The following is a 14,563-nucleotide window of genomic DNA, read 5'->3' as shown; positions in this document are numbered from 1 at the left end:
TGAAAGAAGTTATTTTTAAAACGAATAGGTCATCAAGATGTTTCCTAGTTTTAGATTGTTCAGGTGTCAATTATACGTCGATCAGCTTTTGTAGCGATCATGTGGTTCGGCTTCCATGATCATTTTTAATGTCACTAAAAAAGAAAGAGGTAGACAAAGAAGATGTAATTGTTTAATTTCTTTTAAAATAAATTTTTTTAATAATGTTTCTCATTTCCTCGTAGACAGTGCACGTTACTCTTAATCGGTTCAATCTACATTTTGGATGGATTTGCAGATTAAATTTTATTTGTTTAGGATTAAAACAAATGTTTATCCTGTTTTTCCACCTATTAAACCTGAAAATTCTAATTCTCTGCTAATAGCCAGTGGCCGGTAGACTCTAACTCAGTGGCCATTCTTTCCTCAAACCATATGAGTCGGTGGCCAATAACTTTAGGTTCTTCTTATTTAATAGCCACTTTTTGCAAACTTTTTTTTCTTTAATTATATAATTTACAGCTATAAAAGGATAGTTTTACAAAAATAATATAAATATGTGAACAAATTTTGTTAAATATGCTAACTTTAAAAATCTTTATTTAAAAATATTTGAGTCCACCAAATACATTAACATGGGAAAGAAAACATTAATGTCTTTAGTAATTAATATAGAATATTAATAATACAATGGTCTAAACTAGTTATTCTATTCCAACTTTGCTTACATAACTAATTATGTAGGCAAAAACGCGTTTCTTTGTATATTTCGAAACAATGTTCTTTATCTCTTGGTAGAAATTACTACGTCTCCCTTGAAATAAATTGGTTAAATATATATTTTGGTATGATAGCAATTAAAATTTTATTTTTTTAGTGTTGATTTTTCAATTTGCATTTGGCTACCACTTTGAAAAATCATTTTTGAAAAGAGTAAAGCTGACATTTATGAGTTTCTCATCCTACATCAACTTCACGCGGGTTGCCACAGGCAACTAAAAATGAAAAAATGGTAATTAATTAAATTAAAAAATTTATCCAGTTTTTTTTATTATATACAACAAATATAGTTACACAAAAAAAAAGTGTCACCCTTTCCTTATCTCTCCAAAAGTATAGTAAAAGTGTTACTATAACATACTATTATTAACATATTTTCAACAATTTTGAATTTGATATCATGATATTGATCTCCTATGATATCAATCAATAAACGATTCGGATTTATTAGTAGATTTATAAATAATAATATCATCATCTGGGATGTCAATAACTCCACTTTTTGCAAATATTTTACAGATTGGGAGACAATCAGAAACTAAAGCCTTCAGAATTTTGGCTCAGTTCAAAAATATTTTAAGAGCTTCATTGCGCGAGAACTGGAACAAAGTAGCTTCTTATTTGATTTTTTGAACAATTCACCTGTAGTGGTAAGGAAAATAACTATAAATCAAATATACTATACTCTGTTGCAAGTAAATAAAAAAAAAAAACTATTAACCCTGGGGAGAGGAGAGAGCAAGTTTGGATCCTGTGCACGCCAAATGGATGCCAATCTCCCAGCTCATACAAATATCAACATCGTCAACTCTTGAAACGACTTTAAACAGCTTTTTTTTCTTTGCTGCTTGTTTATTTACATTGTGTGAAATGAAGAATACAAAACTTATTGAATAATCAATTAACAAGTATTAAGAATTCATAAATTAGTTCCAAAAATCGTAACAAATCTGCGTTTGTCTATCAGCATTTAAAGAAACTGATGAAAGAATAATAAATGTTTCTTGCAAACGATTCTCTACAACGAAACAAAAGTAAAAATTCTTTATCTCGCATTTGATTGGTTAAGGGTAATTTGATTTGTCAGCATAAGATGCGCCATTTGTAGTGGCCCAATCAAATTCAATGATCGTTCGACGTCATATAATTGTTTCTTTTTCAGGGACGAATGTTTTCCTTATCTATCGAAATATATCTCCAAAGCTAGGATTCTAGTGAGACTATCAAACTATAACCTTTTTTTTAAATTATTCAATGATATATATCGTAAAAGATAGCACAAATTAAGTTTCTGTCTGGCGTGTTTAACTTTTAAAAGCTTTTATATTGTTTTGAAAACATGTTTGTATCATTTGATAACGAAATGAAACAGAACCATATGCAGTCGGGGTGATTGCTTAAATCCTATACCATAATGGTTTTTTCTTAACTTGCAACGGAGTATAAGCTAAGAGTCATACATTCAAACATGATCTTAGCTACCACAAAAGAAGAAAATTTCCCAGAAAGCGTTGTTATCAACAATACATCATTATTGACAATAAAGTTTGCTAATAATAGCGTTAACGGCTAAAAAAAAAAATCTTTCTTAGTCTTGGTCTAATGTTTACCCATAACACTTTTCAGAACAGAGTAGTCGGTCTGGTACACTAGTTTGACTAATGTTACCATCACAATACTACAATCCTCTAGAAATGTCAAACCTATTTGCTTTCAAGCGGTTAGCAATCGCCATTCTTTAAACAACACTAACTTAAGTATGTTGCTTCATTTAGAATGTCTAATGTCGCTTTTTCCGATGTGCTACTTGAAAAAATTTTCGATTCACTGTTTCGGAAGGAATTAAAAAGAATCTTCGGCTAATAGATACGATTTTTCCTTTTGCTTCCTTTTAATTGAAAAAGTAAAATAGGAAGTTTTTAAACACCATTTTAAAAAACTCAATCATCACTACAAATAATTTATCAAGCGTAAAAATTATGAATCTACCTCAATAAAATAAAAATTGGTAGATTAATTACTTCATTATTTTTTAAATTTATGTCTGTTAAATTAGGTTATTTTTTATTTCTACAACATACATTTGCATATCTGCCAACTTTTAATCCCTTCCATTATGATTTTTCCCAGTGGTATTAAAATGGAATAAAAATTTCAATTTTATGTAAAAAATACGTTGTATTTGAAAAAGCTTAAGCTGCCTACCATGANACAATTAATAATTGAATTATTAATTATAAAACAATGGAACAGAAGGATTATAAAACAATTTGCTTACATTTTAATGTGAAAACTGAGGCTGATCAGCCAGAATAAGAAGTTGGCGGGCTGCACAATATGTGCTGGCGGGCCGCCAGTTGGACAGCCCTGTTCTACAACATACATTTGCATACCTGCCAACTTTTTATGAAAATGGAATGGTATTAATGGAATAAAAAATTTCAATTTTATGCAAAAAATACGTTGTATTTGAAAAAGCTTAAGCTGCCTACCATGAGTGTAACACATATTAATATATATGCTCAGTTTTCTTAAGAATAGTGGTGATGAAAATCATTTAACAATTTAGTTCATAGAAGAAAAAATAGTATATATTTACTACCTTTTTAAATATGAAAATAAAATTTTACGCCACATGCGTAAAAGTTGGCAGGTATGCTTGCAGGCTTGCGTGCTCAATTAAGGCTTATAAATCTTTTTTCAAGTAGACGGATAGTTAGTGCAATACAGAGAGGGACAGAAAAAAGATACATCCAGGGTTACAGCAGGATTCGAACACGCTGCACACAGCGTTTGACGGGCGATTTTGTTCAATCAGGGAGGCCCCTTACTTGCAGAAGTTGTTATATTTTGTCCTGAAACCAAGCATTTATACATTTTTTTAGAATTAATTCAAATTAAGACCCAAACCCTTACCACTTTTTATATCATTGCTCAGCGTAACACGAATGCACCGTCATAGAGAGAGGGGGTTAAAACATTCTTCAGCTTTCTTTTTTTGAGCTGGGCACCTGAGCCGTGCAGCGGATATCTATAAAAGATAAGTCACTCTTTTCTTAATTCTTAATGTTTTCTTATTATGTTTTATGTTGGTACATTTGTTTCCTTCTTTCTTTTAAACTAATTTACTAATACGATATTATTTCATATTACTGATATAAATTTAGGATACAGAGTACCTAGCCCCGGGGTTTTTCGGCTCCTTAATCGAATTTGAATGAGAATAAGGAAAAGGGGGATTCGCAATGCAGAGTGATCTTTATATGATGAGAAATTTATTTCATATTTTAAGGTACGCTGCAGTATAAAAATCAAATATACTATACTCTGTTGCAAGTAAATAAAAAAAAAAAACTATTAACCCTGGGGAGAGGAGAGAGCAAGTTTGGATCCTGTGCACGCCAAATGGATGCCAATCTCCCAGCTCATACAAATATCAACATCGTCAACTCTTGAAACGACTTTAAACAGCTTTTTTTTCTTTGCTGCTTGTTTATTTACATTGTGTGAAATGAAGAATACAAAACTTATTGAATAATCAATTAACAAGTATTAAGAATTCATAAATTAGTTCCAAAAATCGTAACAAATCTGCGTTTGTCTATCAGCATTTAAAGAAACTGATGAAAGAATAATAAATGTTTCTTGCAAACGATTCTCTACAACGAAACAAAAGTAAAAATTCTTTATCTCGCATTTGATTTGTTAAGGGTAATTTGATTTGTCAGCATAAGATGCGCCATTTGCAGTGGCCCAATCAAATTCAATGATNCAGTGGTATTAAAATGGAATAAAAATTTCAATTTTATGCAAAAATTACGTTGTATTTGAAAAAGCTTAAGCTGCCTACCATGATAGTAACACATATTAATATATATGCTTAGTTTTCTTAAGAATAGTGGTGATGAAAATCATTTAAAAATTTAGTTCACAGAAGAAAAAATAGTATATATTTACTACCACTTTAAATATAAAAATAAAATTTTACGCCAAATGCGTAAAAGTTGGCAGGTATGCATTTGCAGGCTTGCGTGCTCAATCATCACCTCCTACATCAAGAAGCCTCCACACGGTCTTTTATAAGTAGTCCGAGAAGACTGCTTAAAAAGTGAACCAGTTGTGCGCATGAACTCAAAACCTTTTATAAAAGTAATTGAGAGAAATTTGTCTTATATATTTGAGAATTGAATCTGCAGTGGTTGACAAGTGAATAAGGCAAACCAGTAATATTCATAAATAAAAAAAATTTTTAGTCATATATTTACTACCACTTTCTTATTTTAACTATATTCTGTGTTAAATGACTCGTTCCGTAAGTGGATATACTGCACACTGGTCTAACAGAGATGCCAACTGCTCCGGACAAGCCAAAATAATTAGTAAAACGATGGATAACTACAAAATAAATTTTGCAAATATTTGGCTATTTTTGCTTGCTTTTTAAAAGGTCTGGCACAACATAATTACTAGATCTAGCTAGATCATGTAATTTGGCAAGGTACCTGCCCGCGCAAGCGGGCACTAGACCTCTGATCTGTGTTATGCCCTAGGGCGACTGAGACTAATGGCATACATAATTACTTTCCTATTTAAATTTTGAATCTGAGTACCAGCCTAATAAAAAAGGCTTTAGCTCATTCATCTGAGTGAAAAAAGTTTGTGAATTCGGAGCGAAGCTCCGAGATAATAATGAAGTGGTGAATTATATAAGCCCACGAATTGTTTAGAAATAGTGGTGAATAAAAACCTACTAAATTGAATTTGTTAAACCAAGAATCACAATTGATAAACTACCACTTTAAAATATTTATTTGCTGTCCGGAGCAATTTGGCATCTCTGGTCTAATCAAACTACCTATGAAAAACCGTGTGGAGGCTCAATTAAGGCTTATAAATCTTATTTTAAGTAGATGGATAGTTAGTGCAATACAGAGAGGGACAGAAAAAAGATACATGCAGGGTTACAGCAGGATTCGAACACGCTGCACACAGCGTTTGACGGGCGATTTTGTTCAATCAGGGAGGCCCCTTACTTGCAGAAGTTGTTATATTTTGTCCTGAAACCAAGCATTTATAAATTTTTTTTAGAATTAATTCAAATTAAGACCTAAACCCTTACCACTTTTTACATCATTGCTCAGTGCTACACGAATACACCGTCATAGTGAAAGGGGGTTAAAACATTGTAGGTTATCGTATATATCTATATTCTTCATCTTTCTTTTTTTGAGCTGGGCACCTGGGCCGTGCAGCGGATATCTATATTACATACCTGCCAACTTTTACGCATTTGGCGTAAAATTTTATTTTTATATTTAAATTGGTAGTAAATATATACTATTTTTTTCTTTTATAAAGTTATTTTTAAATGATTTAGATCACCACTATTCTTAAAAAAATTAAGCATATACCTTAATATGTGTTTTTATCACGATTGTCAGCTTAAGTCTTTTAAAATATAGCGTATTATTGTGCTTGTAATTCAAATTTTAATTCTATTTTACTACCACTGGGAAAAAACAAAATGGGACGGATCGAAAGTTGGCAGGTATGATATTAGATAAGTCACTCTATTTTTAATTTTTTTTTATTATGTTTTAAGTTGGTACATTTGTTTCCTTCTTTCTTTTAAACTAATTTACTAAAACGACATTATTTCATATTACTGACATAAATTTAGGATACAGAGTACCTAACCCCGGGGTTTTTCGGCTCCTTCATCGAATTTGAATGAGAATAAGGAAAGGGGGGATTACGTAATGCAGAGTGATCTTTATATGTTGAGAAATTTATTTCATATTTTAAGGTACGCTGCAGTATAAAGACGGGGAAGGGGGCCACATGCCACTAAAATTGTAAAAAGTGGTAGAAACTCAATTTTTTAAAAAAATTTAATTTGCCTTATTATTCAAACGTAACAACCTACACGGCTTATATTAACAATTATTGATATTAAAAGCGGAGCTATTACTTGCAATCACATTTATTAGTAAACTTAAAAAAACATATACCTATAAAAGCTTTTTATTTTAATATCTTACTATAGATTTTTGCTTTTATAAAGTCACTACTTCTAACATTTTTAGTTAACCCTGGCATCCCTGCAAAGAGTTGTTTTTATTTTAGTATAACAATAACTATTTCGAAATATCTTAACTAAACTTAAGCAGTTATAAGTTTCAGTGCTAAATATTCTGAGCTTAACTTATAGTCAAAGCACCATGCTCAAGTAGTTTAAGTAACAGATTGTTCATTGCAATTCTTCATATAAATATTTTTTAACAGGATGCTGCATTTACTATTATATTCAGGATGGCAACAATCTTTGGAGAACATAATATGGTACTGGTAGCATAAATATGAGTACATTCAGTGCAATAGAATCCTTATTTTTTTCCTCTTTAATTTTAACACATCTAGCTCTGAATATAATGCATTTATATTAATGAATATGCATTTATAACTGTTGCTTTAAATTGGATGGCGATTAAGTCAAAGGATTATTATCCATTTATTAATCAATCTGTGATGTAATAGTTTAGGTACCCCTTCTTTTTGATAGTCAACAGACCTCTATAATAAAAGAACGGAAATCATAATCGATACACAGTGTTAATTTTTTTAATACCTTTTATTTTAAATGACTACCACTTATAATTTTAAAATTCTATTTATAGAATATTCTAATTGTTTCAATGAATTAAATATACCGGTGGGAGGCGAGAGAGTGCACAGGGAGTCTTCCCCCTATTGTAATTTTGTAAATAGTGTAAATATTCTTTCTATATCTTTATCTTCAATTTGTTCCCTTTATTATGTAGCAACTTGCGACTTATTTTTTGTATGACTCAGACTTGATTTTATCAATTATTGTTCATTCTGAGATTTAACTTAATGTTAACGCAGCACCTCCCTTCCCTTCCACCACATATTATCCAATTTAGATGAAAGAGCAGATATCCATACATGGATAGGTACTCTGAAAAAAGTTGATTAGTTAGTTAGTAATGAATTAAGTTTTCTTGAAATACAGTCCAGTTTTCAATAAATCATGAACTTATCGCATGATTTGAGAAATCAATATAAAAGTAAAAATATGTATGCATTCAATTTTTAATACTTTATAATTTAGCATATATCTAGAAATATATTTCATGACATTGCATATTTGTTCGTAAAAAAAGGTGCCAGGTGTTCAGTTTAGCGCCTAATAACAAAATAATAGTAAAAAGCGGTTCAGATCAAAACTAATTTCAGTTTGAATTTCCTGCACTCGAATAAGCAAGTACTTGCATAAATGCAACAAAAAAAATTTTCCTCCAAGTTATCAGAAAATACGGAATTAAAGTAATCTTTTTGTACAAATTTTCATATATTTTGTGTATTGTTGCATAGCTGCCTCTACAATTATTAAATATAAATTAAATAATTCATAAAAGACATCTAACTGCTTCTATCTCGATGTTACTATTTAATAGATGAGGGTTGTCATTATCGATAGCCATATCCTCACACATGAATTAAGTATAAGTTTCTGTGTGATCAAATATACAGAATCGAGAATAAAATGACAAAGCTTAAATTTTTCTGAAATTTAAACTATTAGCGGAAAACTTCTCGCCATAAGTAGAAGCATTAACTCTTTCTTTACTACATTCCCTTCCACTAACGTGACACTACTCAACGTGCACCAAGCTGCGAAGTGAGCACATTGCATGTTAAGATTTCGTATTATATTTTACTTGTGTAGCTGGAAAATATGTAGTAACAGCTAGTAAATATGTAGTAATGAAAATATTCTTAAGTAACACAAGTAATTTAATTCATACAAAATAACAACTTATATAATGCAATAAATGTAACGTGAACAAAACTTATTAAGCGCATTCAAATTATACTTATAGTAGTATTAATAAAGTGTAGGCATATAAAAAATTGGCCTTGGAATATTAGCCATTGGCAGTTTGAAGTAGATTAGGGCGACTACCAAACGGTTTCCCGTGGACGCGGGCTTATTACGACGAAGGATAAAGGTCACACTTGGGGCTTATTACGACGAAGGATAAAGGTCACACTTGCCAATGTTCCGCCTGATTAATTTTTCAGTCCTTATTTACTGTTGAGGAAAGGGTTAACGCAAAGTAAATCTATCAAATCTCCTGATGTTTTTGAGTAAAGTATAGCTTTTGCTGTCATTAGAAAGAAAAAAAATCCGACTAAAAATTGAAAAGTTGTCAACTATGAAAGTATCAAACTGTGTTCATGAAAAGAGTTAGAATTTTTCCTTAGCGCATTCATTTTTTCCCCTCACAAATCAACTGCAACTTTTGAACTATGGACTTACATATAAACACATATTTTAATGAATTGAAAAAAAAGTGCGACAATCAATCGAAAGATCTAAAAATCATTTCCTGCAAAACCTTCATTCAAAATTCCATAACCGTCAGCATTTTCAAATGTCTCCTGTTGTTTCTTTGTTATCGATGAATTTAAATGATAATGCTTAGAAACATGTTGGAGCCAGTGGTCAATGGCCTCGTCTCGCAACTTTCTTCTGCCATTCTACATTTCTCCTTTGCCCCCAGGATTGCGAGGGAAGCTGAGAGGTGAAAACTGGGGTATTGAAAATTGGAAACAGTATGCGGTTGTCAGAAAGTAGGTTATTTTCTGAACAGGTAGTCAAAATTGTTTCCCCATTTGGAAGATCCTTATCAAAAGAAGTTACGGAGGCTTCTTCATTAAATTTTCTTATGTAATAGGTCTCCTTATCTCTCTATTCTTCCAATTAAAATTTGTAGCACTTGTTATAATATTTCATTTCCCCGGAAGACATAATACCTTGTATTAACAAGATTGCAAAAATGAGAATTTTCAGGATTAAAAAGAAAAATAGTAGGACGTAAGAATGATATGAAATAAATTTGGATCAATTTTAATTTTTCAGATAATGAATTTAAGAAAACGCTTTTAAGAAATGGGATATGTATACCTCATTAGATGAAGTAATATTTCTAACATTGGATTTTATAATGTATTGTATTCAGAAACTAATTACTAATTGCCTTATTCAAATAATTTAGATAACGAGGCAATTCTATCACAAAACTGCGAGGAGTTAAGTTGAAAGCCAAAAAACTTTAATTTTTTAAATTTATTTAAAAAAAATAATAATAAAGATCAAAATAATAATGGGTATCTTTTAAAGTGGGGCAAATTTAAGTACTTTATAACTTTGGTAAGTGATGACTCGTTTCGAAAAAAAAAATTCCGGCGTTCTTGTATAGATCATTATTTTAGAACTATGACACTTTAGTATAAATAGAACTCGTTTTGCATTGAATTTACGGGATCCTTTCTTTATTAGCATCTATTTTATAGTAAAGTTCATTTTTCGAAAATAAACTAAACAGATTATAAATAAGTAAAATTCAGTATTAAATAATAAAACTATTATTACAGAAGAATAATTTTATCATTAAAAAAAATTCGCACTCAGTTCAAAAAGTTTTTTTTTTTCAGATTTCAATTGTTTAAAATAAATTTAAGTTCTTACATTAAGTTATTACATTCCTCAAAAATCTTCTGTAGGAGCTAAAAGTTAAGTTTTGTTAACCAAATATTGTGATTTATTGTTTATTTATCAATTTTTTATTGTTTTTACTTTTTAATAGATTTAGTTTTTTTATATTAAGAGCTAATTTATTGCATTAGGATAATGTTTCTTATGTAAGGAAATAAACTTAAATGTCTATCAATTCCTCAACCTGTTTTGAAAAATTAAAATTTTTAAAGCATAAAAATCATATTTATTTTCTACCACTTTTTAAACAAAAAACTAAATTATAAATAATTAGCTACATGCTAAGCTAAAGCGATTACTTTCTGTTATATGTTGTTAAATACTTCTTTAAAACGTTAGCTCGAAGCTAACAAGAAACGAAAAGTGTAGTGATTCTTATAGAGCAAAAGTTCATTTCATTTAATATCTCACTTTTGCTTTAAAAAAAAAAGTAGTGAAGCAGAGATACCAACTGCTCCGTACACGCCAAAATATTAATAACAATGGCAGACAACTACATTATTTTTGTTTGAATTTCAAAAAGCATAGCAAGACAATTGTTCTTTATTATTTTATTTATAAACAATTGGGCACCTGGGCTGCGCAGCGGCCCCTATCACATACATCTAGAAATTTACATAAGTTCAAAGTGATAACATTTTGATTTTTGCAGTCGATGTGGTCGCTACAAAATTACAAGCACTTTGCTTGGGAAACAATTGTTTAAAGAAGTGATGAATTATATAAAACTACGAATTATTTAGAAGTAGTGGTGGATAAAAATCTACTAAAATGAATTTATTAAAAGAAGAATCACAACTGATAAACTACCACTTTAAAATATATATTTGCTGTCCGGAGCAAACTGTCATCTCTGTGTAACGTGGTTACTAGCCGAAATAAATATTATATGTAGTTTAAATAAAGCTGTGAAGCAACAAAATGCCTTTTCTTTTTCTTCTCTTAATATATTATAAATGACACTTTGTGTATAAAATACACAGTCGTTTATTTTTTCGCAACGACAATTACTTTTTTGTCAACTGAAATATTAACAGAATCATTTCTAAAGAATTATTTTAATAATTCAAAATCTAAAAGGATAAAAATTCTATGAAAATTTTCAATGGAAAAGAATGATTTATATTACTTGTCGATGCATTTACTGATTTGCTAAAATAAATACACGAATGAATTTAAAAAAAAAAATTGTTAGCGCTGCCAATTCGTCCAAGCATGTTTACTAAAGTGATAATTAGAAAACAAATTGAAATAATAAAATTTTTTAAAAAAATGTTCATAATCTACGTTTTTCACACAAACTGTATTTATGAAAATAATTTTATTTTTGTCTTACCTAAAACAAAAAAGCACGTAGAGAAAGTAATTTCAGACGCAACTTTATTGTGAATTAATACTACCCATGCTTTTTCTTTTTTGGTGAGAGAAAAATAATACTATTTTCTGTTATTAAAAAATCGTTGTCCATTGATTTGGATGACGGTTATTAGGATGGTTATAAATAAATTGTCGTTTGAAGTGGACTATAAATTAAAACTTAATTAAATAGATTTTAAGCAATTTGTTTTACTCTATTTTGAGAAAAATACACCTATAATTGTTTTCTATGCAAATCTGATGAAAAAGAGTTTGTTTACGGGCAAAAATGACTGGCTACAGCTCAAAATTATTTCTTAATTTTAGTGTACAGTGCGAACCCTTATATTTTTTAAATTATTGCTCAGATTTTAATTCTGTAAGGTGCTATGGCAATATCTTGTACGAATGCTTTAAATATATTAGGACAAAATTACGGAAACGCTTCTATACTATCGCTACGTAAGCAAATTTTTTTTACAAGCAATTGTTTTTGAGGACTGTGCATGGCAAAACTGTTGACACAATTCGTAAAACTTTAATCTTTTAGAAATGGGGTCCTTTTCGCTAGAGCAAAATTTGCATTGACAAAAACGATCGTAGAAAGTTAAAAGCTTTTTTATTTTTATTTTCAATATGACACTATAATTTAAAAAACATTCTTATATAAATATTTCAATCCTATAGGATAGTTTGAAAACTGCTGGTAATAGAACTAGAAAGAAGTTAATTAGCTTCCTCTTCTCATTTCGGTCGATTCAAATTTTGAAGATTTTACATGACAAAACTGTTGACGCAATTCGCAGCTTTTTAAGCTTTTAGAAATGGGTTCCTTTATACGCATGCGAAATTTGTCTGGACAAAAACGAACGTGGAAAGTTAAAAACGTTTTCTTTTTTTTAACCATTAGAATATCACTATAATTTAAAAAGCATTCTCAAATAAATATTGCAATCCTGTAGGTTAGTTATAAAACTGATAGTATTAGAACTAAAATAAATTAATTAGCTTCCTCTCCTCCTTTTGGTTGATTCGAATTTTGAAGATTTTACATGGCAAAATTGTTGACACAATTCGCAGCTTTTCAAGCTTATAGAAATGGTTCCTTTATACGCATGCGAAATTTGCCTGGACTAAAACGAACGTAGAAAGATAAAAGCGTTGTTTTTTTTTTTTTTTTTTTNTATAACATCATTTGAGTACCATTATAATTTAAAAAGCATTTCCATATAAATATTGCAATTCTATAATATGAATTCTGAACTGCTGGCATTTTAGCTAAAAAGAAGTTATTAACTTTCCCTCCTCACATTTATCGATCCGAATTTTGCATGGGTAAAAACGGCATAACTTGTAAAAAAGCTGCAAGCAGGATTTTTTAAATTGTTCCAACAGATTTGCCATGTAAAATCAGCCATGACATTTATTGCTAGAAGAAAGATTGTTTGTATAGAGTAAGCATAGAAGTGTTTCCATTATTTTGTCCAACCTCAAGTTCTGTAGTTAACTGTAGCTTTCGCTTACATCTTAACTGTGTATCGATTTTATGTATTTTAAATAGTAAAGAACACAAATGCATAGACATTAAATTTTAAACTGCTTTTTTTTAATAATTGTTTGTTTAACTGAGCATGTTTTCTTTTGGACCTTGAGCCTTTAAGCCACATATTCAATTCAATTAAGTTTCATGGTTGAAAACTAAACATTCTTTTTTAAATGCTTAAAATGCATAAACATACTGTTAGACTTTAAAATGTTTTGTTCATAAGCATGCACGTAAGCATTAAATTTTTTTTGTAAGAGTCCCATAATTATGCACATCTACATTGTCTCAAATATGCACTCATTCAAGGCCTCAAGGATGCTATGTTGTTTATGTTTCTAATGGTACTTGGACAAGTCAAGCTCGTCAGCCGTTGGGAAGAAAGGGAGCTTTTCGTTTGATAAGAGACCACCACTAAGGTGAAAGTGCGAGGTAGCTCAGAACCATAGTAGAGATGCATCACTTAATCATCAGACCCCTTCAATATAGACATGGATCTGAAGGGAAATGAAATTATCTCCATATCCATGTACTGCTCAGAGATCAACCACAGGACTTTCAGTTCCATAGATTTTACAAGAACGTATATCGCATATACTTGGTAGATGTCAGAGGCGTTGAGGATTGAATCCAGACCCCTCCAGACCAAATTCGATGCTAAACACTGGGCTATCATAGCCCTATGATATGTTTTTGCATTACTTTAAATAGATATCAGTTTGTTGACTACGTTCAATCCCTTTGTGATTTTTTCGTATGGATTAATTTTTAGTAGTTCAGTAAGTCAGAGAGCAACTTCCGTCGTTCCTCTCCAGTTCTTTATCTCTTTATTATATTTAAATTAGCAGTACTTTTTGTGTAAAAAAAGTAGTCATATATTTTTTTAAATATTGATTGTAAATCTAGAAAGCGTATCACAATTACAAATAAAATCATGTTGATGTTTGCCAAATTCAACTGGAGCATGAATTATTTGATTACCAGTACAAAAAAAATAAAAAAAATATTTTTTTCTGAAATTATACTGCGGGATCCTACGTTAAGATTATATAATATCATAAATAGTGAATACTTATAATTTACTTAAATATTGTAAGTGATGCCTCAAATGTATGTTGCAATGTATAGTACAATTATTCTTTTTATAGGTACTGCAAGAATAGAAAAATGAGGAAGTCATCTGTCTTTGTCCACTATTTAATGTTTTTTGTGATATGCATAGTTACTTTCGAACCAATTCTATGTGGAGAGTATTCTGAATATCCTTCATACGAATCTAAGTATTAATATTTTTTCTTTCCTCGTTACTTAATCTTTATTGT

At 30.1% G+C, this 14,563-nt stretch overlaps 1 protein-coding gene and 1 long non-coding RNA gene across 4 annotated transcripts in view; both read left to right on the top strand.

Annotated features, from left to right (window-relative positions):
* LOC139425891 (uncharacterized) overlaps positions 1-14,563 on the top strand; it is a 100,460-nt gene that overhangs the window by 81,278 nt on the left and 4,619 nt on the right. The gene's annotated exons all lie outside the window — the stretch shown is intronic.
* The window catches only part of LOC107456399 (uncharacterized), a 29,114-nt gene that overhangs the window by 9,932 nt on the left and 4,619 nt on the right, over positions 1-14,563 (top strand). For 2 of the 3 annotated variants that reach the window (XR_011636973.1, XM_016074260.4), the window contains exon 2: positions 14,390-14,521. Coding sequence is in view for 1 of the 3 variants with exons in the window: in XM_016074260.4 (XP_015929746.1) it covers positions 14,409-14,521 (113 nt within the window). In the remaining 2 variants the exon portion in view is untranslated. Of the gene's footprint in view, positions 1-10,994; positions 11,094-14,369; positions 14,522-14,563 lie in introns of those variants that run through there. The other variant, XR_011636974.1, reaches the window with a different exon arrangement.

This window comes from Parasteatoda tepidariorum, chromosome 6 (genome assembly GCF_043381705.1).
Source record: "Parasteatoda tepidariorum isolate YZ-2023 chromosome 6, CAS_Ptep_4.0, whole genome shotgun sequence".
NCBI classification, from domain to species: Eukaryota; Metazoa; Arthropoda; class Arachnida; order Araneae; family Theridiidae; genus Parasteatoda; species Parasteatoda tepidariorum.
Note: the sequence above shows the minus strand (reverse complement) of the source record. Positions and strands in the feature narration are given on the sequence as shown.